The sequence below is a fragment of the Pungitius pungitius genome, chromosome 21 (assembly GCF_949316345.1).
Source record: "Pungitius pungitius chromosome 21, fPunPun2.1, whole genome shotgun sequence".
NCBI lineage: Eukaryota > Metazoa > Chordata > Actinopteri > Perciformes > Gasterosteidae > Pungitius > Pungitius pungitius.
In genome coordinates this window covers 8,369,450-8,393,555 of record NC_084920.1, presented here as the reverse complement: position 1 = coordinate 8,393,555, position 24,106 = coordinate 8,369,450, and the positions used below count along the sequence as shown (strand labels likewise).

Sequence of the window (24,106 nt, the reverse complement as noted above, 5' to 3'; positions counted from 1 at the left end):
TTCACTGCTGCTGAAACCAATGCACTACTAGAGGGTGTTCGGTGTCATTATGGAACAATAGTTGGAAGTTTAAATTCTGCTAAGGATACCAACAAAAAGAAAAATTATGTTTGGGTTTTAATCACAAAATGTGAATGCCATAGGGACTGGCCCGAGGAGGACCACAGACCAAATCAAATTGGAAGGAAATTGGTGGAAGAATCTTAAGGCCAGGGCAACAAAGGACCATGCTGAAGCCAAAAACCCACAAACAGGCAACAAGCCATTCAAGAGGCGAGATTACACAGATGTGGTCCTCGACATCATTGGAGGTGAGAAGTCGCAAGCTCTCCATGGTATTCAAGGTGTTGTAGGGGATGGCGAGCCTTGGATTGAGGAGGAGGAGAATCTGCCAGTTCCTCCTGAGGCTGATCCAGAGAGCGTTATATTGAATCTCAGCTCTGTTCCTGAGGAAGAAGCTGGATCCTCATTGGTTGAGCCAGTGGAAGTTGCCACAGGATCTCAGAGGAAAGGCTTGAAGCGCCCTTCATCAAACAAAGATGATGATTACAAGGCACTTCTGCAAAGAGACTGAAAGGGCCGGTCTGGCAGAGAAACAACTGACTCTGACCAAAATGCAGCAAACCAAGGCCAGACTTCGATTCGTTGTGTCGCGCGACTATTATGTTTGAGTATTAAAAGAAAGTTGCGCGCGCTGAGCTGAGAAAAAAAAAAGTTCAGCGCTCGCGCAGCAGAACAGAGAAGATAAAAAGCTCCGCCCAGCAGAGCATTGCTAAGAAAAATAAATTAAAAAGAGCAGCGCTGAGGTAGAGGAAAGACCATCGGAGAGACCCGTAATACTGTTCTGAAACATGGCGGAGGAAGAGAAACCAATGCGACCTAAATCCTCCAAGGTGGTGGATGGTGTAGCAATATTGTTGTCCGGGTGGAAAACGGGAGAAATTCGGGAGAAAGGTCGGTCGGGGAGATTTTCAGGAGGGCCTTTGGAATTCGGGAGGGTTGATTGTAAGATATGCAAAAGCGGCATTGCCTGGCACGGGAGCACCACGGCGATGATTCAGCACCTTAAACGGAAACATGTTGGAAAAATCGAATCAAAATATTTTTTGTGCCCAATATATTTCATTTGGCAGCTGTAAAGTATACATGCGATGTGTGTATGTTTTTTGTGTTAGTCCATTTTATTTGATTACTTAGGGATGTTCAAGGAGCAATCTGTTTGTGCACTTTCTAAATATGTTTTGCACTGTTAGTTCTATTTATCAATAAAGGGTTGGAAAAATGATACCGAAGATAGTTTCGTTTGGCTATAAAAATTACGAGGTAGTCGACAAAAAACGAGTTGCTATTTGCAAAACATGCGGGTAGAAGATTACAGACGGAGCTGCCACAACGTCCAACTTTGTTCGACACCTGAAGTTGCACAAAGAAAGGTAAGTTTTGAATGAATGCTGAGCACCTTATCAAATGTACCGAAACTCACTAGCATTTTACCGTATCAACGAGACAGCTCGTTCATGCTTACAAAAATCGGGATTTTTGAACCCGGATTCAGACTACGATGGAAATCCTCGCCAACATTATGTCAATGTCCGTTTTAAAGTACTATAACACAGTCACAGTCGATCCACCATTACCCTTCCCTTCCCTACGTAGTCTAGGTCTGTGAGGCAGCGCACCATCACCCATGGTTCCCCGTCCCCACTTTGCTTTAAAGCAGTGTTTCTCAACTGGTGGGTCGCGACCCACTAGTGGGTCGCGGACCCGTTTGTAGTGGGTCGCGGGACTTTGCATGAAAAAAAAAAAAAATTATCCCGTGATTTTATTTTGAAGGGACTTTTTGTAATGCAGCGGAGCTTCGTCTTTTTTTCCGGCTCGTTCGTCCATGTTTGCCGTCAGTGCAACCCCCCCCCGGTCGACAGATCGAATTGGGTCGTGGCTTGTCATTAAGGGGTAAAGGTGGGTCCCGGAGCCAGACAAGTTGAGAACCACTGCTTTAAAGCATATGACTTCGGTTTCTTGAGAGAAGGGCTTTTGAAGCAGTGAAAATATTCTTAATTTTGCATAAACGGAAATGTATTATCGTATACCTTAGTGTACAATAGACAATGAATATTAACACAACATTGATATGAGTAAAGAGTAGTTTCAAATAAAACATGTGGTTATAAGTAGAGTAGGGCTGCAACAACGAATCGATGAAATCAATTAAAATCGATTATTAAAAGCGTTGGCAACGAATTTCATTATCAATTCGTTGTGTCGCGCGACTATTATGTTTGAGTATTAAAAAAAAGTTGAGCGCGCCGCGCAGAGCTGAGAAAAAGAAAGTTGAGCGCTCGCGCAGCAGAACAGAAAAGAAGAAAAGCTCCGCCCAGCAGAGCATTGCTAAGAAAAATAAATAAAAAAGAGCAGCGCTGAGGTAGAGGAAAGACCCCCGGAGAGACCCGTAATACTGTTCTGAAACATGCGGAGGAAGAGAAACCAATGCGACCTAAATCCTCCCAGGTATGGGGATATTTCACGGGGCGGGTGCTAGCGCTTTTCTTTGCAGCGCCAGTCTCATCTTTTTCCGTTCTAATCGCCGCGCTTGACTTGAAGGTGTAACCTTTATTATTGTTCGGTCGGAAACGGCGCGCCCAGTGACGGATGGTGCAGCAATATTGTTGTCCGGGTGGAAATCGGGAGAAATTCGGGAGAAAGGTCGGTCCGGGAGATTTTCGGGAGGGGCTTTGAAATTCGGGAGTCTGATTGTAAGATATGCAAAAGCGACATGGCCTGGCACGGGAGCACCACGGCGATGATTCAGCACCTTAAACCGAAACATGTTGGAAAAATCTAATCTAAATATTTTTTGTGCCTAATCTATTTAATTTGGCAGCTGTAAAGTATACATCATGCGATGTGTGTTTTTTGTGTTAGTCCATTTTATTTGCTTACTTAGGGATGTTCAAGGAGCATCTGTTTGTGCACTTTCTAAATGTTTTGCACTGTCAGTTCTATTTTTCAATAAAGGGTTGGAAATTAATGTTTTTAAATTTGTTTTCGTTTTTTATCCGATTCATCGATTAATCGAACAAATAATCGACAGATGAATCGATTATTAAAATAATCGTTAGTTGCAGCTCTAAAGTAGAGCCGGATACTCGGCTGAAACGAGTATCCGGTACGGATAAAGCACTTTTGCCGAGTACGAGTATTATACGAGTAATACGAGTCAATATCTGTCCTCGGATTGAATACAAGTCCTCATTGGGTAGCTGTCTGTGTCTGCGTTCTGTGATTGGCTGGTAGTCACAGCGCCCCTCCCCTACACACATACTGCTTGTGTTGTCGTGTCCCGCTCGGCTCACTCACACACAGAACACTGAGAAGTGAACAGCTCTCTCTCCCTCTCTGTCGTCAGGTTCGCGGGTCTTTCGCGATAAATTTAAAGGATTTCTTCGGCTTCAGATTATTATTTTTTTACTTCGGTTGTTGTTAACTAGTAGAGTTTAGGTAAACGTGGGGTTTATTAAGACGTGGTTCGTAAGAATGCGACTTGCGTTGCGTCTCTGCCTTTTTTTTTTCATTTGGCTCGAACCAGTTTTTTGTTTTTTTACTTCACGCACTGACCTACTCTCTCTTTTCCTCTCTCTCTTTCTCTGCCGGAGTTTTTTTTTACCGTCTGGTGGCTCTCTTCACACACACACTCACACACCACAATAATTAAGAAGGAATGCTGTTTTAACCGCAGAAATGCGTCAGTACAGTACACTGTTTTCAAAGTTCATGTTTTATATTGGTCATATCACCTGTTAATCAAGCTCCCTGCGAAGGGTCAATTGCATGCTTAAAAAAGAGCATAACGGTTAAAGCCCCGCCCATTTCAAGACAACCCGACAACTTACGGGGTAAATCCTTCCTACTTCCGGGTTAGGCCCCGCCCAATCCGAGTACAGATACGGATACAGATAATTCATATGGTTCAACAGATACTGATACAGATACAGATAATGCTGTACTCGCTCATCCCTAGTTATAGGGGATTTTCTGACATCTGTTTCATATTCTTCTGTTACAGGCATGAAGAATACCAGATGAACAAAAGCATCGTAGATTGAATTTTTTTGTGACAATTGCATTTTCTGTTTCTTACTGTATTTGGTTATTGTCATTGTATAAATAGGTTTAAACAGATACAAATCTTACAGACATACATGATTTGTATACATTTTATCTCTGTAATAAGAGGACTTGAAATGACTCGAAACTAAAATGGTAAGACTTTGGACTCGACTTGAGACTTGTTGGCTTTGACTTTTGACTCGACTTGGGACTTGCCTCATCTTTGACTCGACTTGACTCGGGACTCGAGGGCAACGACTTGAGACTTACTTGTGACTTGCATAACAATGACTTTGTCCCACCTCTGCTAAATGGTTGGAATTATCGTAAGTCAAGTGTTTCCTCTACCGTTTTAACAGCGCCTTCCCGCTGAAATTATCCCCCGCCCCCCTGACAAAGTGTGGAATAAAATGTTTTTTTTTCCACACAAGGCGATTCCCGCCAGAGTGTGTGCGGCCTGCCCGGTGACAGCCGCGCCGTCAGCAACCCGTCAACCGTACAGTTAGCCGGTCAGCGCCACCCCCTTTTAGCCGGAACGCCTTTGTTCTTCAATTAAGTTGCCAGTTTCCACATAGTGGGCAGAGGTCTGCCATGGATGCACATTGATGACCCATTCACATCCTAGCACCATTTTTAGGCCTCTGCTCCAAAAAATGCATCCATATACTTAAAGGGTTTTTTCTCTGGAACTACAGACTATTTGAATAATTGTTGTGTCCATAATGAAAAGGAACACACATGATTTCAAGATATCATTATATACAGTGGGTACAGAAAGTATTCAGACCCCTTTACATTTTTCACTCTGTTTCATTGCAGCCATTTGCTAAAATCGAAATGTTTTATTTAATTTCTCATTAATGTACACTCAGCACCCCATCTTGACAGAAAAAAACAAATGTTTTATTACTGTTTGTTCTTTCCGTGGTTTACTGGCTTTAAGTCAGTGTTTCTCGCGGACCCGTTTGTAGTGGGTCTTTGCATGGAAAAATAAAAAATAAAAAAAAATGTAATAAAAAAAAAAAATTTCACCATGTGCTTTTATTTTGAAGGGACAGCGGAGTGTCGGGTTTTTTTTCGGCTCGTCCGTCCATGTTTTCAGTCAGCGCAGCAATTAGAACGCGAAGCCCCCCCCCCCGTTGACCGGACGATTTGGGTCGCAGCTTGTCATTAAGGGGTGATGGGTGGGTCCCGGAGCCAGACAAGTTGAGAAACCACTGCTTTAAGTGATTTTAAATTCCCCACTTCTGATGATCAGTCGTGATGTGTAACTTTAAAAATGTTAAATAACGTAACCACTATGTATTAGTAATTGTAAAATAAATGTGATGCAATCTGCCGATACCTGGTTTAAATCAACAACTGAAGATTAGCTATGCTAACAGCACTAGAGATTAGAGAAAGAAGTCTGGTGAGTAGATAGGATGCATTGCTTACCGATTCGTCGAGGGCAAAGCGTAGACATCCATGTTCATACAGCACAAAGAACCTCCTCTGCCATTTCTGTCAGGTAAAAAGAAGGAGGAGGAAGGATGATTAGTTTTAAAATTCACAAAAACACACATTTCTCATTTTCAACAGACTAGAAAAGAATTAAGCATTCGTGTTAAGCCTCACATTCCTTATTTCAGTAATGGGTGTAACCAGTGAGCACTAGACGTAATTTCAACATTAAAATATGGTTTAAATCGGATAAATTTAGGTCTGAACGTCTCAGACCTGATTTCGACCGGCTAAAAAGCGGATGAAACATTTTAAAAAACGCTAATTCGTTGATAATAACGTAAGGTTGAAAGAGAGACGATATTAACATTACGATTTTTATAATTAATGAATTGGTCGAAAAAATTTGGAAGACGTGATTTTAACGTATTCAATATTTCTCTTCAAAAGTCATAAATATCAAATTGTAGGCTGTGTAGATGATCTAAGAACGTAATGCAGGCAGTTTGAATTTGAGTGACTTGTAAATACGTAACTCTGCTCATATCTTTAACGAACATGCGCAAGTTCTTGCCTTATTCACTTTTGGAATAAATGTTAAATATTTAATTGCAAAGTAATAATGCATGTTTGATACCTTTTTTGCATTGAATAATACTGGGGTGTTTACTGAAACTGATTGATGCTGCAATTTTTTTTTGGTAGGGTTTTAACCGTCGCCGCACACAGCTTGAATTTACTCCAGGAAGTGCGTCTGGATGACTTCCGCTTGCAGCGCTACTTAAGGCTAACCAGGAGCCGGTTTGATGACCTGTTGTGTCGGTTCGGTTAGACACCAATTAGCTTACAAAGGTTCAGTCTCAGCTGTGTGTGTGTCTCCGGTAGGGTTGCCACATTTAGTACAGAAAAATAAGTGACTCTACGTCCGACCGGGGGCGGAAGTGGACGTTACAGGGCGGGTAGGGTGCGACCTCTGACTCTGGTTTGTTTCAGGTTCACAGCCAATTAAACCAACGATGGCAGCGAGTATTACCCATCAGGGGTTGAATAGGACGGGTCGTCACAGAATTCGGGTGGGTTTATTTGCATTGGATGCTGCATTGGAGACTCAGAAAAAAGAGAAAAAAAACTCAGACAAACCCGTCCTGTATTGATTCGCTATTTTAATTTACTGGCCGATTTGGTATTTTAAGGTACGGGTGGCAAACGTAGATTGACGGGGCGTTCTAATTACATTCGCTTCGCTCAGTTCACTTTTTTTGCGTCCTACGCACCGCCCGTTTAAAATTTGCTTCCTCTGCGACAAGTCACCAAGGCTACAGGCTCCAATACTCCAAGTACGTGAGCACACCTGTAACTATAACCAGTTGTTTTACTTGTGATTTCCACTCTGTACGGGCTGGACTGCTCTTTTTAGTCAGCTAGTTAGCGTTAAAGCAGCTAGTTTGTAAGTTGGCATAGCTAGCTTGGAGCATGCTGGCTAGGAGCATGCTAGCGTTCAGCATGTTTACAAAACATCCCAGAATATTTGTGTGTTTGGTGTTGCTAATGGGTTGGGTTATTACTGTATCCATACAAAATAATTGTATTATATATGTATTTCATATCCAAAATACACTTTAAGAAATTTGGGCTAAATACAGATTGCATGGGCGAAGGGCTGAATTCAACAAGTTCTACTTTGTAAAATATATTGTAAGTTAGTGCATGCTTAAAGCAAAAATGGTATGATACTGTGAATTATACCTGGAAATGTTACTCCAGAAATGTAATAGGTTGCAGATGAACTGTTATCTTGTTTATAATGTAATAAGTAAACACTATTTACAAATATTCACGTGGTCAACTCGGCAGACGCTTGAATTTTAGTGCACGTATATGCTGACGTTTGCGGTATTAAACATGTAACTGGAATAAAGGCTATTTTAACAGCAAATTCCACACCATAATAGAAGTATGGATGTACAGCACCTCTCTGACTACTCTTGTACAATAAATGAAATATTTTTACTGGACAAATTTAGAGATTTCTCCGTTTATAGCCCCATATTTGCAAGTTCAAAAAGATAATTTCTCCATATTTAAACTACAATAAAAACTGATTTCTCAATAGATTCAGACAAAGACCAATGCATGTGTTAAGGACATCTGATGACTAAAATGCTGAATAGGAAGAATTTTAAAATATAATATATACATATACACATTTGATTTATTTATATAAATTGAGAGTAAAAGCCCTATTTTTTTTAGCAACTATTGGGAAATTCGTTTTTATTTCAGTTAACAACTATGACTATGTATAACATGTATGTTCCCAGCGAGCAATTTATCCGTTAAAAGAAGTCTATGGCCGGCGTTGAAAATTGGTTAAAATTATCCAGTTAATCTAATCTAATCTAATTACAGGCGTCAAAAAAGACGTCTATGTTTAGACCAGTTTTAATTGCAGATTTTATATTTGCCGGAAACTTACAAAACGTTGTTTCTTTGTGCTATATCATTACTTTCGAGGTTTACAAAGTAGAGAATGAAACGTGTTTAAAATGTATAAATTGTTAAATTTCCACATGTATAAATAGACTGATACGTCTTCATTTTTGAACCACTTTGCAACGTCGGCCATCAACGTCTTTTAAACCAAAAAAAATCTCAAAAGGTAACAATTTATTTAATGTGTTTTAACAATATAAGTATGCCATACTATTTTATTTTGAATGGATTCATATTTACATACCTTGTTTAAAACTTTTAATAGTCTGTTCCCTTGCTCGGACAGTCACACCACCCTACATATCCAGGGTTTGTGAGGCAAAAACATAAAATATATTTTATTTTTGATATAAGTAATATATTGATAAGGGATAGCTTTTCAAGAATTAAATGATGTCATGAATTTATACAATTAGTTTAAAAAGAAACTGATTTGTGCACACACACACACACACACACATATGCATGTCACGTCTGTGACCTATGCGTGTGCTTACTTACGAATGTATCAATACCCATTACCCTAAAGCCCAGGTCTCACCATAAGGCAGAGGTTACTAACTGGCAGACCGCGGTCCGGATTCGGACCCAGACCCAGAAGCCGTCCAATCCGGACCCAGACTGAAAGCTAGAAAAAAACTGTTGTGATTTAAACGTGCCAGGACAATGATATCAACTCGATACTGCAGACAGACGGGAGAGGTAGTGGCAAATTACAAAGAAAAATACGGTAGAAAGAAAAGAAAGAATTGGAAAGCGAGAGAAAGGGACAGGTGATAAAAATTAAGAACAAATGGACAGCAAAATTAGAGAATTTAATCCTCGATGAACGGACTTGTTTCTGTTCATACTTCCCATTCCATTGCAGCACTAAACAAGTGTCTCATATGCTCAGTATGCTGGTACTGGCAAACTTCCCATAATTGAAGGAAGGATGAATGGGAAAATTTACAGAGACATTCTTGACAGAAATCTGCTGCCATCTACCAGGATGATGATGATGAAACGAGGGTGGACATTTGAGCTAGACAATGATCCCAAACACACAGCCAAGGAAACTCTCAACTGGTTTCGAAGAAAGAAAATAAAGCTGCTAGAATGGCCAAGCCAATCACCTGACTTAACTCCCATTGAAAATCTATGGAAAGAACTGAAGATCAAGATTTGAAGACTGTGTGAAAGAATGGGCCAAAATCACACCAGAGCAATGCATGAGACTAGTTTCTCCATACAGGAGGCATCTTGAAGCTGTCATTACCAACAAAGGCTTTTGTACAAAGTATAAATATCAGTAAGGGGGTTCAATACTTTTTCCCTGTGTGATTTCACATTATTACACATAACATAGAAGTCCAGAAATAAAGTTTTCTTTGTATGTATTACTAACAAATCTGGGGAAAATTTCATGTCAATAGCTCCTTTGGAAATACATTTACTGAGAAAAATGGTGACGTGTTCGATACTGATTTCACCCGCTGTATGTATGTATGTGTATATATATATATATATATATATATATATATATTTTTATGTCCACATATGCACGCACGTGGCGCTCGCAGCGGACAGAGACCACCAGTGGACAGACTACTACACTGTAAAAAACCAACTTGTATTTGTTGTGCTAAAACAGTAATTATAAATAAAGCTGCGAGCAGCGATGAACGGGCCTTCACCTCTCCTTGCAAGTCGGGGGGGGGGGGGCAGCGGTCAGCAGGACACGCGGGTCAAAAAGAGACTAAAGCGACAAAATAAATCACTCTTGGGGCTGGCATTCTAACCCGAGTCTGTGGTTTCATAAATGGAATCCACCAAGACTAGGCTATTGCCGAGCTGCAAAAGACCTGCAAATAGTAAATGAAATGTAGGATCACCTTGGTTCAGTCAAGGCAAAGGATGACCACTAATCACACCACTTTTGCTCCATCAAGAAATATTAACCTTTTAACTACACACTGGATGACCACGTGTCTACAGATCCCAAAGCATCAAGCCAACCTCTACAACCCAGGACTTGTTGTGAATCAATGATCAAAACGTCACTAAAATAATTTTTATCGCCCCCATTCAGTCAAGGCAAGATTGCTCTCCATGAACCTTTTCATGTGGCGTGACAAGCTCTTTACTCAGTTCCTTAATGAATAGCACCATGAATTGTTAGCCCTCCTTGCAGAGAAGGGTTGCAACGAGCAACAAAAAAAAATCAAGGTACACACTTGACACCGTGGGAAAGAATTGATCACAACAGGTGCTGGGGCAGGTTAGATGAAATACCAAGCAAAATTCAAATGTGGAAGCATTAAAATCATAAGTGACTATGTCTTTACTTTATTGTGGAAGACAAGTTGAGTAAAGAATGGAGCATATTTAGTATATCAAAAGTAACTTTGTTTCTTATATCAGCTGGACAAGTGATTGAAAATAGAAGAAAAGAAATCTGTGCTCTGAAGGATTCAAACCACAGATCTTCAGCATTCAGTGCGCAGATATAACCACTGGGCCATCGGCTCACTTGTGATGCAAAATCAAAACGGCTAAGGGGCTTTCTTGCAATTCAGAATCAAAACGTCACTCAAATAGGTTTTTTGCGTCTAAAATACAGGGAATATTCACACTAAAGAAATTATAACTGACTTCTTATTCGTTTTAGAGCATAGTCCTCAGAGACTTTTTAAAGTCTCCCTGTAATACATTTGTTAAAAAATCACCATACTTGTAGGTCAAACAGGGTGCCGGCGCTGCTTCGTCAAAAACTTCCAGGGGGCGCTATGGAGGCAATTTTTCACTTTTGATCCAAAACTCCACATCAGGTCTGTAAAGGTCATCACTTAGGACACTCGCAGAGCTTTTCAAGTGTTTTGGAGTTTGCCGAGGCTCAGAAGATGTGCTTAAACTTTCATGCGAAGATGGCTTGGTCACGGCAACAAAGTTGGTCCAAAACTCCCAATATTCACTGTAACCTATCGTCACAGTCTTAAGGCTTATATTCCCAGAAGTGGATCAGATTAAAGGGCTAGGAGATGGACATCTAACTGTAGAAATTTGCATTGACCTAAGCCAATAGGTGGCGCTATACTTTTTTGAAAATCACTGCATGGCAATACTTATAGGCCTAGACAAGCATCATGAATAAACATTTCTAGCCAGAAATATCAATGTTCCTTGGAGTTATAAAATTTTACATTTTGAAGAAAATCGTCCAAACTGGACGCAAGATCACGCCCAGGGAGTTTATGAAAACTCTTGATTTTCATAACTTTTAACCCCACGGTTGTCAGGATCAACTTGCCTGATTTTGAAATCGATCCGATTTAAACTCTCAGAGGAATTAGTTTGTTTGTAAATGCAAAAAACCTGGAAAGTGCAAAAAACAAGCAGAATCACTATAGCGCCCTCTAATGTTCAAATATTCTTGGAAAATTTGGGGATGTTCTAAGACTCAATGTGAACATGTCCTATAGATTTGGTGAGGACAGGCCTTATACTTTTGAAGTTATAGGTCTTTCCTTTCCAGGCCACACCCCTACAAAATTCATCGATTCATAACTTTAATGAAAAATGAGATATAAACATTCTTTCAATAACGTTTGATGGCATTGAGCCAAGGGTCACTTTGCCAAAGATTTCGTAAGAATCAGACATAGCGTCTGGGAGGAGTTCGCAAAAACATGTTTTTCACAAAATTCAAAATGGCGGAAAAAAACGCCAGGCGCATTTGCTTACTATAATTGACTTTTTTGTAGAGCACATCCAAGAGCACCTGTGTGCAAAGGATCAAGTACAGTAAATCGGTAAATGTGGGAAAAAATGTCCCCATAGGAATCACTTATGGGGGGCACTAGAGAGCTCTTTTTTATCCCCTAATTGCGGGAACCGAAGAATATCTAAATTTTTTGCAGTGTACTGACTAGTACATAATTTGTACACACATTTAGGGAAAAAACACCCATGCCTCTGATGCATTCTCTCATACCCGGGATCTCTGCGTAGGATTGTCAAAGTTGGTTCCCTCAGGGGCCAAGCACAGCCATCCACCATATATAGGTTTAGCCTGTAAAAGAAAGATGGGTTATTATTAGCTGAAGCAGTATGAGAGCTAAAAAAGAAACTTATTTTTATTTAACCTTAATTTAAAAAAGGAAAATCCCACTAAGATTAAATGTCATTTACAAGGGGTCCTGGCCAAAATGGCAGTGTCTAACTGAATATTCAAATAAAAAGACTAAACATACATAAAAACAATTAAAAGTATCAAGAGACATTTGCATCAAATATCATTCAGGCAACATTCCCACTAATATTTTATCACCCTGTTTTAAAACAAAAGCAATATCCATTGTCATAAGCGCTTCAGCAGTCATCGCTGTCCATACTAACACACATGAAACATGAAATCAACATGTATACTGGGCATGCAAGTGTTATCGTAAACAGTTACATTGGTGGCTTATTGACAGAAAATACATCGTGTTTCCCCTAGCATTAAATTGGGCTTCCCCCCCAACCCCCAAAGTTATTAACCTAGGGGAAATACAGACCGTGTTGTTGTCTTTACAAATAAAAGGCTGTACTGGAAACCTCCACCATGTTTTAACACACACACACACATACAAAAGTTTAGATTTTGAACTATGTTACATAGTTTTCATAAACTGGGAATAGTGTGGAAGTAAGGCATAAAAGCAGCAAAAGATATGCACTTTAAATCAAAAGGTAGCAATCAGTAGGTTGCTCCTGCATAAAGAAACACCACAGGCGGTGAAACACACACTTTATCCATAGTGTTCTTCCTTTGGAACACCAAATGTGTCTCAGAGGTACACATATGCTGGTTTATCATGAGAAGATCAAAGACCAAAGAACCAGAGGTAAAAGGTTTTGTGAGCACTGTCACAAATCCAGAGAATAGGGGATGTTGTTTCGAGTGTGTGCAGAATTCTGCTACAAAAGAGTAGCAGTAGAGAGTACCCGGTGGAGGTGACTGTGGCTTGGTATCAATGGATTTAAAAAAAAATCATGATCTATTGCTGATAGTTATGTCTATTGGGTTTATGTATTCCTTGCAGCAGTTCTTTCTGAAGTATTTTCTGTAAGACAGTTCATGTCATTTCACAAATATACAAAGTATTCATGCATTCAAACTAGTGTGATCAACTTATTAAAAAAATGTGTGACAGGCATCGCCAGCTGGCTTCTTTCACCGAGAGAAGCACATCCATTTACTTGTCAACATTTAGTACAATTCTCAACTCCATTCAATTCCTCTGAACAACATTAAAAGCAGGCAGAACTATCCACAATACTTGCATTCGCATTTTAAGTCTACATCTTTAATAATGCAACGATGTAGTCTTTCTAACCCATTGCTGCCATTACTACTTGTGTTATTATAGTTAACAGATAACAACACACTTATATAAATAGCAATGTTGATATCTTTATTACTCTGCTTACTATTCAATATATTAATAATGTGTCATTTGCATTATTCATATTGTCAATCTTTTACGATCTTCATTCTGTACACATCCTGGTAGAGGGATTCCTTATTGGTCGTTCTTCCCAAGGTTTCTTACATTTTATAATCTAAACACACTTGTTACAGTACATTGTAGATAAATATTAACGCCAACATAACTATGAAGGAATTGACACAGAATTATATGTTTAACGGAAATGCTCAACAAACCCAAATGCGTTTTATATTTTAGACAAGGGGTTCTTCATCTAAAATGTGAAGAGGTCAAGATAGAGAATATTTCTAGAAGCAGGAGGTCCGGAAGATCATAATGTGACAACTTAATGTGAATAAATAGAGTTGTATAAACATCTGCATGTAATCAATACACAATAAATCAAATTAATTCAGTATGATTCTCCTTTAACAATATTTATTGTCACATAAAAGATCCCAAAGAACTGAACATACACTCACCGGCCACTTTATTAGGTACACCTGTCCAACTGCTCGTTAACACTTAATTTCTAAGCAGCCAATCACATGGCGGCAACTCAGTGCATTTAGGCATGTAGACATTGTCAAGACAATCTCCTGCAGTTCAAACCGAGCATCAGTATGGGGAAGAAAGGTGATTTGAGTGACTTTGAACGTGGCATGATTGTTGGGGCCAGAAGGGCTGGTCTGAGTATTTCAGAAACTGCTAATCTACTGGGATTTTCACGCACAACCATCTCTAGGGTTTACAGAGAATGGTCCGAAAAAGAAAAAACATCCAGTGAGCGGCAGTTCTGTGGGCGGAAATGCCTTGTTGATGCCAGAGGTCAGAGGAGAATGGCCAGACTGGTTCGAGCTGATAGAAGGGCAACAGTGACTCAAATAACCACCCGTTACAACCAACGTGGGCATAAGAGCATCTCTGAACGCACAGTACGTTGAACTTTGAGGCAGATGGGCTACAGCAGCAGAAGACCACACCGGGTGCCACTCCTTTCAGCTAAGAACAGGAAACTGAGGCTACAATTTGCACAAGCTCATTGAAATTGGACAATAGAAGATTGGAAAAACGTTGCCTGGTCTGATGAGTCTCGATTTCTGCTGCGACATTCGGATGGTAGGGTCAGAATTTGGCGTCTACAACATGAAAGCATGGATCCATCCTGCCTTGTATCAACGGTTCAGGCTGGTGGTGGTGGTGTCATGGTGTGGGGAATATTTTCTTGGCACTCTTTGGGCCCTTGGTACCAATTGAGCATCGTTGCAACGCCACAGCCTACCTGAGTATTGTTGCTGACCATGTCCATCCCTTTATGACCACAATGTACCCAACTTCTGATGGCTACTTTCAGCAGGATAATGCGCCATGTCATAAAGCTGGAATCATCTCAGACTGGTTTCTTGAACATGACAATGAGTTCGCTGTACTCAAATGGCCTCCACAATCACCAGATCTCAATCCAATAGAGCATCTTTGGGATGTGGTGGAACGGGAGATTCGCATCATGGATGTGCAGCCGACAAATCTGCGGCAACTGTGTGATGCCATCATGTCAATATGGACCAAACTCTCTGAGGAATGCTTCCAGCACCTTGTTGAATCTATGCCACGAAGAATTGAGGCAGTTCTGAAGGCAAAAGGGGGTCCAACCCGTTACTAGCATGGGGTACCTAATAAAGTGGCCGGTGAGTGTATATGTGACTGCAAATATAATGTTCTCTCAATTAACTAAATAAAAGTAGGGCTGCATTTCAAAATAATAAATTAATTGTGAACATTTCTGCATGTTCAAATTAAGTGCTTCAATTCAGAAAACAAAATAAAGTAATGGGAAAATACGCTTGAATTTCCCCTTTTCTGCTTCACATTTGGACTTGACAGGCTCTGTAAATTTATATATATATTAGGGCCGGGACTCGATTAGAAATATTAATCTAATTAATTAGAGGCTTTGTAATTACTTAATCGAAATTAATTGCATTTTAATTGCATAAATATTTGACCTGAGAACAGTGAGAAGTAATTTTTTCACATGGATTTTTATTTTTGTTCAACCAATTCTAGCAGACAAGTGTAGCAATAGCATATTTAGAAATATAGTACTTTCAGAAATTCAGGTAGCCTATAGGTAAGTAGACCTTCTGTAAACTATGTTTTTTTAAGTAGACCAATACTTTCAAGTACATTCAGAACATTGGGTATTTTTTCAGACGTGGACTTAGTTACCCTGGTCCTTAAACCAGTCATCTGGTGCATTGTGGGTTGGGTGTGGGTCCTTGTACTCGGGAGTCGGGCTAACGTCTTTTTTGGTGGGTGAAAGAATTAAGCCTGGGCCTGAATACATCAACAAAATGTTTTCCTCCCTCCTTTCCTTTCTCTCGCTTTCTGCGTCTGACCCGTCTCAAATTTCGCTATCTTTCTTTTCTTCCTATTGTCTTTTTATTTGTAATTTGCCGCTACCTCTCTTGCCTGTCCACAGTATGGAGACAATATCATCGTCCTGCCTGGAATGTAATGACTTGATTGGTCGAGTGGTATCACGTGGTGGTTTAACTTGAATGTAATTGGTCAGTGCTCAAAGCCCGTAAAGGGGAGTAAATCACAACCGTTGTTTTTTAGCTTTTGGTCGAGCTCCGGATGGGACGGCTCCTGGGTCCAGATCTGTTTTAGACCTTTTGCTTTGATGACTTTGCCCACTACTGGCATTATTTTAATCAGCTTTGGTCATCTTAGGTCATATATTGACCTGGATGGTTTTTCAAAAGTCTTGAAGGAGGTGCTGAGCACTTGTTGGGTGTTTTGCCTTTACTTTGCGGTCCAACTCACCACAGACAATCTCAATCTCAATAGCCCTTAAAGAGCCTAGATGTGTGTTAGGGCTCATTGTCCAATGGTCCAACTAAGTTCACACACAATGGGATGGCATGTCCCTGGTGGTATAGCCCAAATCGCCCGGTCGAGGCCGAGATAAATTACAACAAACAAACTGATAAGGCCAGGAACACCACCAAGACCAGCTTACTGACAGCTCAGGAGATGTCTGGGGTTATTGTGGAGGCTGAGAACCGTGCAGCTAGGAGGGAGGCCCAAACTCTGGTCAGAAGAGACAGAGAGCAGCAGCGGGCACTAGGTCAGCAACGACTTCCGCCACCCTGTCTGGTGGCTCCCGCCCCAGCCGCAGAGGACTGGTTTCCCTCGGGGCTGCATCAGCTTCGGACACTCCATCGCCAGTCCCTCATCCCCGCCATCCCTCACGGCAGTGCACTTAAATCAGAATGTATGAATTATTATGACTCAAACGTATGTTGTGATAATAAAATATTATTTTAGAGCCTTCAACATTGGAAGCTGAATGTGGCCTCCATGGGTCCCAACCTTCTTCCCTTCCCTCCCAGTGCAAATGCTTTATATAATCTGAAAAAACAAACAAGCACACATGCTGATGTTGCCGACACAATTCAGAGTACACAAAAGATGCTTATGCTTTTTCTGTTTTCCAACCTGCAGACACAGGACCTGTGATCCAGCTCCTCTTCTGCTGGACCCATGACATCCATCGGTAGTTACTGTTAACTTTCTTTGCATGTCACTTCATGAAATGTGATCACTTTCTTTAATTAAACATTTTTTTAAATTATGTTAATAGGTCACACTCCTGAAGAAAGAGTGTGGCCGGTGCAGGGAAGCTGACCTGCCTGAACACTCCGAGGAGTTGGTGTTGTGGGTCCAGTGTTATAGCTGCCACCCATGGTACCATGGGATGGGACGAGGAGCTGGATAACAAAGATGATTTTAAATGTATTTTGTGGCCGTCCAGTGTGGCCCGCTGCCGGTGTCTGGCTGGCCGTTCAGTGCGGCCTGCCTGCATAATTTGGACGGCCCATGCGCCGCCTGAGTGTCGATAATTTTGAATGAAAAAATATTACAAACCAAAAGTTTTTTTCTACCCATCTTTAAACCACCAAATAGATACCACCATATTAGAAATAGATTATTATTAGGGCCGGGACTTTAGCGCGTAAATACAATTAATTAATTACAATGTGAATTAAGATCAATTAATTACACAAAAAAATAACACATTAAACATTTTTTACGCATTTTTACACTTATTTTTTGCACAGCGGAACGTTTCTCACTGGATGAGTTTCGGGGGGCCGATTATACTGGAGCACCAACTAGCGTTCATGACTTAAGACAACAACAAACCACAGTGAACATGAACGAAGAAGCTGACGAGACGGTGTCGGTTGGCCCTGTGAATGGGAAATTTTATTATAATAAACACACAGATGGAAGCGTCGATAAGAGCATGGTTGTGTGCAAGCTATGCAACAAGGAATTCACATCGAGCCTCAAGTATCACCTCAACGCAAAACAATTAGCAGCTAGCGTGGACGTTAGCCCGACTCAGAGTACAAGGACCCACACCCAACCCACACTGCACCAGATGACTGGTTTAAGGACCAAGGTAAGTCCACGTCTGAAAAAATAACCAATGTTCTGAATGTACTTGAAAGTATTGGTCTACTTAAAAAAACATAGTTTACAGAAGGTCTACTTACCTATAGGCTACCTGAATTTCTGAAAGTACTATATTTCTAAATATCCTATTACTACACTTGGAATTGGTTGAACAAAAATAAAAATCCATGTGATAAAAATTACTTCTCACTGTTCTCAGGTCAAATATTTATGCAATTAAAATGAGATTAATTTTGATTAATTAATTACAAAGCCTCTAATTAATTAGATTATTTTTAATCGAGTCCCGGCCCTAATTATTATGCTTAACTTCACCTTCAGGAATTTACCTCCTCGCTACTCCACGCACGTTGGGGAACTAGCTAGACGGCTACAAGCGCGGCCGAGAATGCCTGCGGCCGCCGGACAGGGCACCGCAGTGTCAGTCGTCGTTAAGTGCGTGGAGCGACGCCGCAAATGAGGCTTTGCAAACTTTATATTTAATATTATCACAGGCTAAATTATTTTCTAACAAATTGAGGATCTGATTAATCGGTGAGAAGATGAATAATTAATTTCTCTGTTGCTACTAGGTGGCGCTATGACAAGGATTCAAATTTATATGGATGTCATGGCATATGAGAAATAGAGCAGATTGTATAATATATGGCCGCGTTAAACCCACTTCAATTTTCAATTGCCGATGCCGCAGGCTCACCTAGTTCAATATTAGGGCTGTCAATAGAATTTCTTTAAATTATCACGATAATTGTGAAAACTCTGGGTTACGTTTTTTTTTCTTCTAAAAACTAAATCAATTTAGAAAGTATGTATTTTAGACACCGTTGTTTAGTTGTTAATGTTATCTAATAACCTTGGATTTTGAACACATTAATACAAATGTAATCATAATAAATACATTGAATAGTAATACAAAATGTAGGTGCAAATATGCATTTAAAAGTAACTTAAAGCAATCAAGTCTTTGCAAGTGTCGAACATGTTGGGGATGTTCTCTGTTCAGACTCCTTCATCTGAACGTGCACGCGCCTTTGCTTAGTACTGAAATAGAAAGAGAAAAACAGAGCTTTAATTATCACGTTGTAGGCTTTAGTAGATTTTTATTATGTCAGAGTAGATCTTTTTTTTTTTTTTTTCCACAATCTTGTGTTTGAAGAGTGCTAAGTGGAGGTTAACGTTAACTATTCAGAACAAACGAAAAGACAGATTACAACAATTCACCAATTTAGTACATTACATTTAAAGAGACGTTATGTTCTCCAACACATAAATGTAAACCTTACAATAAGCTAACAAGGCTAGCGTTACTTTAGTTAGCTAAACTTACCATGAGGAGAAGACAATGCGGTCAACTCAGCAGACGCTTGAATTTTAGTGCACGTGTATGCTGATACTTACGGTATTGAGAAAGTAACCGGAATAAAAGCTCTTTAATCAAAGATTCTGGATAATGACTGAAGTAAGTTGGTTCGGGACCAGTCTGACTACTCTTGTACAATAAATGCAATATTTATACTGTACAATAAAGATTTCTCCAAAGTAAAAGCCCCCATATCAAAAGTCATATTTTTTCTCCATATTTGAACTGCAATAAAAACAGATTTCTCAATAGTTCCAGACAATGACTAATGCATGGGTGTTAAGGACCTCTCCGACTACTACCACGATGAATATGGAGCATTATTACAGTACAGATTTGGAGATATCTTCAAAGTAAAAGTCACATTTTATATAATAGTTCCAGACAAAGACCAATGCAAATGTGTTAAGGACCTTTTTGACTACTAGAATGCGGAATATAAAGTATTTTTACTGTAGAAATTTGGAGATATCTCCAAAGTAAAAGTCCCATAAGTACATGTTCAAAAAGATAATTCCTCCAGATTTGAGCTGCAATAAAACATTCTCCTTAATAATTCCAAATAAAGACCATTGTACATCGGTTGAGAACCTCTCTGACTTCTACATTTTTACTGTACAAATTCAGGAAAATTATCCAAAGTAGTAGTCCTATTTTTGCAATGTCAAAAAGGGTAATTTCTCAATGTTTGAATGACAATGACAATTATTTTCTCAACAAGTCCAAACTATGATTGATGCATGTGTTCAGGACATCTTTGAGCATTCCATTTCAAATGTTCAAATATTTTGAAAGAACAAATTTGTTGACTTGTCTTTAACATATTTTTTATTCTCCTTAATGCTATCATAAAACCTAATAACATAGATAATTACACACCTAATACCTGACAGTGAGTTACATATTAACCTTCCGAACGATGCAAAAGATGAAAAAAATATACTATATATATATATATGTATATATATATATATATATATGTATATATATATATATATATATATATGTATATATATATATATATATATTATTTATCCGATCATGCCATTGAATTACACTTTTATGTAATGTGCATGTGCGCCATTCCCTTCATCATCTTAAATATTATACCATTTAATCAGTTGTTACGGCATGAAACATGCATTACATTTTTCCTTTTAAAATCATTCCATTACAAACCGTAGCAACCTCTTTGGCCCCCACCAGTCAGGCTTCAAGGCAGGCCATTCCACAGAGACTGCGCTCCTCGCTGTCTCAGAGCAACTCCACACTGTCAGAGCTGCCTCTCTCTCCTCTGTCCTCATCGTTCTGGACCGTTCTGCTGCATTTGGCACAGTAAACCACCAGATCCTTATATCCTCCCTTCAAGAACTTTGTGTCTCAGGCTCTGCTCTCTCCCTTCTCTCATCCTACCTTGAGGGCCGGAACCTTGTCCTCTTACTACAGGAGTTCCTCGGGGATCCGTCCTGTGTCCCCTCCTTTTCTCTATCTACAACAACTCTCTTGGCTCTGTCATTCCCTCTCTTATGGTTTCTCCTACCGCAGCTATGCAAATGACACCCAACTAATTCTCTCCTTCCCTCACTCAGACACTCAGGTCGTGGCACGGATCTCTGCCTGTCTGACTGACATCTCTCAGTGGATGTCCGCTCACCATCTGAAAATCAACCCCGACCAGAGTGAACTACTTCTTTCTGTGAAAAGATTCTCTTACCCAGGAATTGACTTAACTTTTGGCAACTCCGCAATAACGCCCCTATTGACTGCTAGGAATCTCGATGTGACGCTTGACAGCCAACTCTCCCTGACTCTCAACATTACAGCAACAATACGATCCTGTACATGGTGTTTTTGAACCAGCAAAAATATGACTTTTTCTTTGAAGATATTTTTAAATCTGTACAGTAAAAATACTTCATATTCATCATGCTAGTAGTACAAGAGTAGTCAAAGAGGTCCTGTACATACACACTTCTATCATTGTCCGGAATTTACTATTTAAATAGCCTTTTTCCGGTTACGTGTTTAATGCCGTAAATGTCTGCATAAACGTGCACTAAAATTGAAGCGTCTGCTGAGTTGACCACGCGAATCCGATTGTCGGCCGAGTTGACCGCAGTGAAGACATGGTGGCTCCAGCACGTTTTAAATATCCGTCCGTTGCCGTCATGCTGCTGTGAAACAACAACTCTTCGGGATGAAATACTCTTTTGGACTCTCCCCCGTTCAACTTGATCGACTTATTTTTCTTGGTGCATATAGACAATAGCGCCCCCAGTACTTCCTGTAGTGTATTGCAATGCTGAATGAAAAAGACCCGCAGCTCAGAATCTTTTTATAATATACGACGCATCAACGATAGAAATCTGCGTTGATGATTTTTTTAATAAATCGACTTAGCCGATAACGTCGACTAATCGTTGCAGCCCTATAATCTCGGCCACATTAATTGCATAGATTAACGTGTTAATGTTGATAGCCCAAATATCTTTTCCATCTTCATACAAGTTCTAAAAGGTAAAGCTCTCCAGATCACACTGCCCTAATATAAAAGCATCAGGATGAATCTCTGGGAGGAGTTTGAGCTTTTACAACTCCCTAAAACAATGAAAATAGACTAGAAATGCAGATTTTGAGTGATTAACTGCAGCACACCCTGGTGTTTCATTATTTAAAAATTAGGGTATGTTCAGTAATGCAGTGCTGACATAATCTACATATTTGGTGAGGCAGATCAAGTTTTTTATTGAAGACGACCTAGAGAGTGACGTCTTTGAGTGTGGAAGTCGTTGGTTTGTTTATTTATTTATCAGAGACTTTTTCGCCCCCTGCATCGCCACTACTGCTTTTCATCGTTTTTTTGTCAGACATATTTGTCCCGTATTTTCCTCCACAACTTTGTACACCCCTGCAAACAGACGTTTGCTGAGATCTCCCTCCATGAATTGGAGGCCATCTGCATGTCCTTATGACACCAATGACGTTGTATAAGTGGTCATATACAGCTCTTTAAACTTATCAATTATCTTGTAAAAAATCTTCTAATTATGGAATTATGCTATGGAACCGGAAAGGATGTAGTTAGCAGACCAATCACAGCTTTGGGGGCTGCGTGAGCTTGCGTAGCTTTTGACTCAAGCCTAGAAAAATTAGTTGATGCACGCAAGCAAGCGGGGATGAAAAAGCATGCATGGGGCGCGCAATGGGCTCTTGCGTTTCTCTGAAAATGCAGAAGGATAAACTAGGCTTAAGTACCCCACACACTCGCAGGAAACTAGAATGCTGATGCTGCCGGGTTTTTTTTTTTTAGGGCAATCTGGGTCTCAGGTCTGGGATTAATTACAGCAGGGGTCACCAACCACCCCCTTGGTACAGAGCCGAAGAAAGAAGAAAAAATGTTATGTTTTATTTTGAAAAATTACCGGATTCTCTTCCAATTACGTGAGCTTGTCCCTCACAATTCATAATATTTTGTAACATGAAACCGTTCAGTGAGGAGCGTGAATTACAGGATATAAGACTAATCTAAATTAATGATTTAAAATAAGAGATGCTGATAGTAGGATCTCGACAGCTGAATTGAACTGCTCTTCATCTTAATAGCACACACCTTTTTACTTCCATTAACTCCCCTGTAGTTCCCACTTAGTGGTCAGTAGTCTGCAATGTGTGCACATTAAAAACCAACAACTGAAAATGAACAACAGCTGAGGCTTACACAAACAACCACGGTGAACAAACTGGCAAGGACATTAATGTTAATTCATTGGAGACACAGGAGAATATACATGTTATTAATGTAGATAGTATTGGTCGTATATGTAACGTTAGCACGGCTTACCTGGGTCAAGTCCTGGTCCGTCAACAGATGCAACTCTCGTGGTTTAAAGCAATTCTGACATTTACTTTTGTTGAAGAAGTTCGGCTGGAATTTCCTACAAGGGTTTTCTTTCGCGGCAGACATTGTATTTCCCACCTTCTGAATTCCAGGTGAAGCTTTTATCAACAGCGGAGTGGAGTAAAATCCCGTTAATCCCGCTATGTTCTTCAGCGTTCTATTTCACTGTAGACAAAGCTCTATGACTTGGATGCATTCTCAAGTGGTTTGGGAGCAGGGTTCAAATATGGCGGGCCTTTTGTCTGTTTAGCTGTATTAAATTGCTTCTTCCCAATAAATAATTACCTGCCATCAAGACAGCCTACGCATCACTGAATGCGTTTCAGTCCATGGCCTGCGACCAAAAAGCGGAGTGTCGAGAGAGCTGGCTAATATCCTGTTAGCTCACCAGTGGGATTTTCACATCAATAATGAGGTGGCTTACGACACAAAACATTTGAGCTTCAACGACAGACTCTCATGTGAAGGACTTAATAGCAAAGAAAACTTGCAGTTCGACAGTATTCCTCCTACTCCTCTCTCCCAGTCGCAGCATTCAGCCCCTGCGAAGTTCGTCCAGTGCTTCGGTTAGCCCAGTTGGCTAACTTGCAAATATGTTAGCAATGAAAATGTCAACGGACTGGCGAATTTAACATACGTCCAAGATGTCCAAGATGCAAAGTTCTCCAGTCTTTGCTCGCAAGTAGACGATGCATGGACGGAAAGCATCTATTGGCCAGTCAAACAGGACAGCATAGGTATTTAAGGGCTTGTTTCCATTACTAGCCTGGTTAGCAGCAGTAAGTGTATTTTTCATCCCAACGGAGCGAAGGTGGAGCGCCCGGAATTCCACTCCCGAGTCTCGCGATGACTGACCACCGTGGC

The 24,106-nt window shown here is 40.2% G+C and overlaps 1 protein-coding gene across 7 annotated transcripts in view; it reads right to left on the bottom strand.

Moving 5' to 3' along the window:
• mprip (myosin phosphatase Rho interacting protein) overlaps positions 1-24,106 on the bottom strand; it is a 53,237-nt gene extending 29,131 nt beyond the window's left edge. For 2 of the 7 annotated variants that reach the window (XM_062560273.1, XM_062560274.1), the window contains exons 1-4: positions 23,880-24,106; positions 12,017-12,094; positions 8,585-8,671; positions 5,545-5,610 (exon numbers count right to left, since the gene is read on the bottom strand). In XM_062560273.1, the coding sequence (XP_062416257.1) occupies positions 5,545-5,610; positions 8,585-8,671; positions 12,017-12,094; positions 23,880-24,038 (390 nt within the window). In that variant the 5' untranslated portion in view covers positions 24,039-24,106. Of the gene's footprint in view, positions 1-5,544; positions 5,611-8,287; positions 8,520-8,584; positions 8,672-12,016; positions 12,095-23,185 lie in introns of those variants that run through there. The other 5 variants (XM_062560275.1, XM_037462790.2, XM_037462792.2 and 2 more) reach the window with 5 other exon arrangements.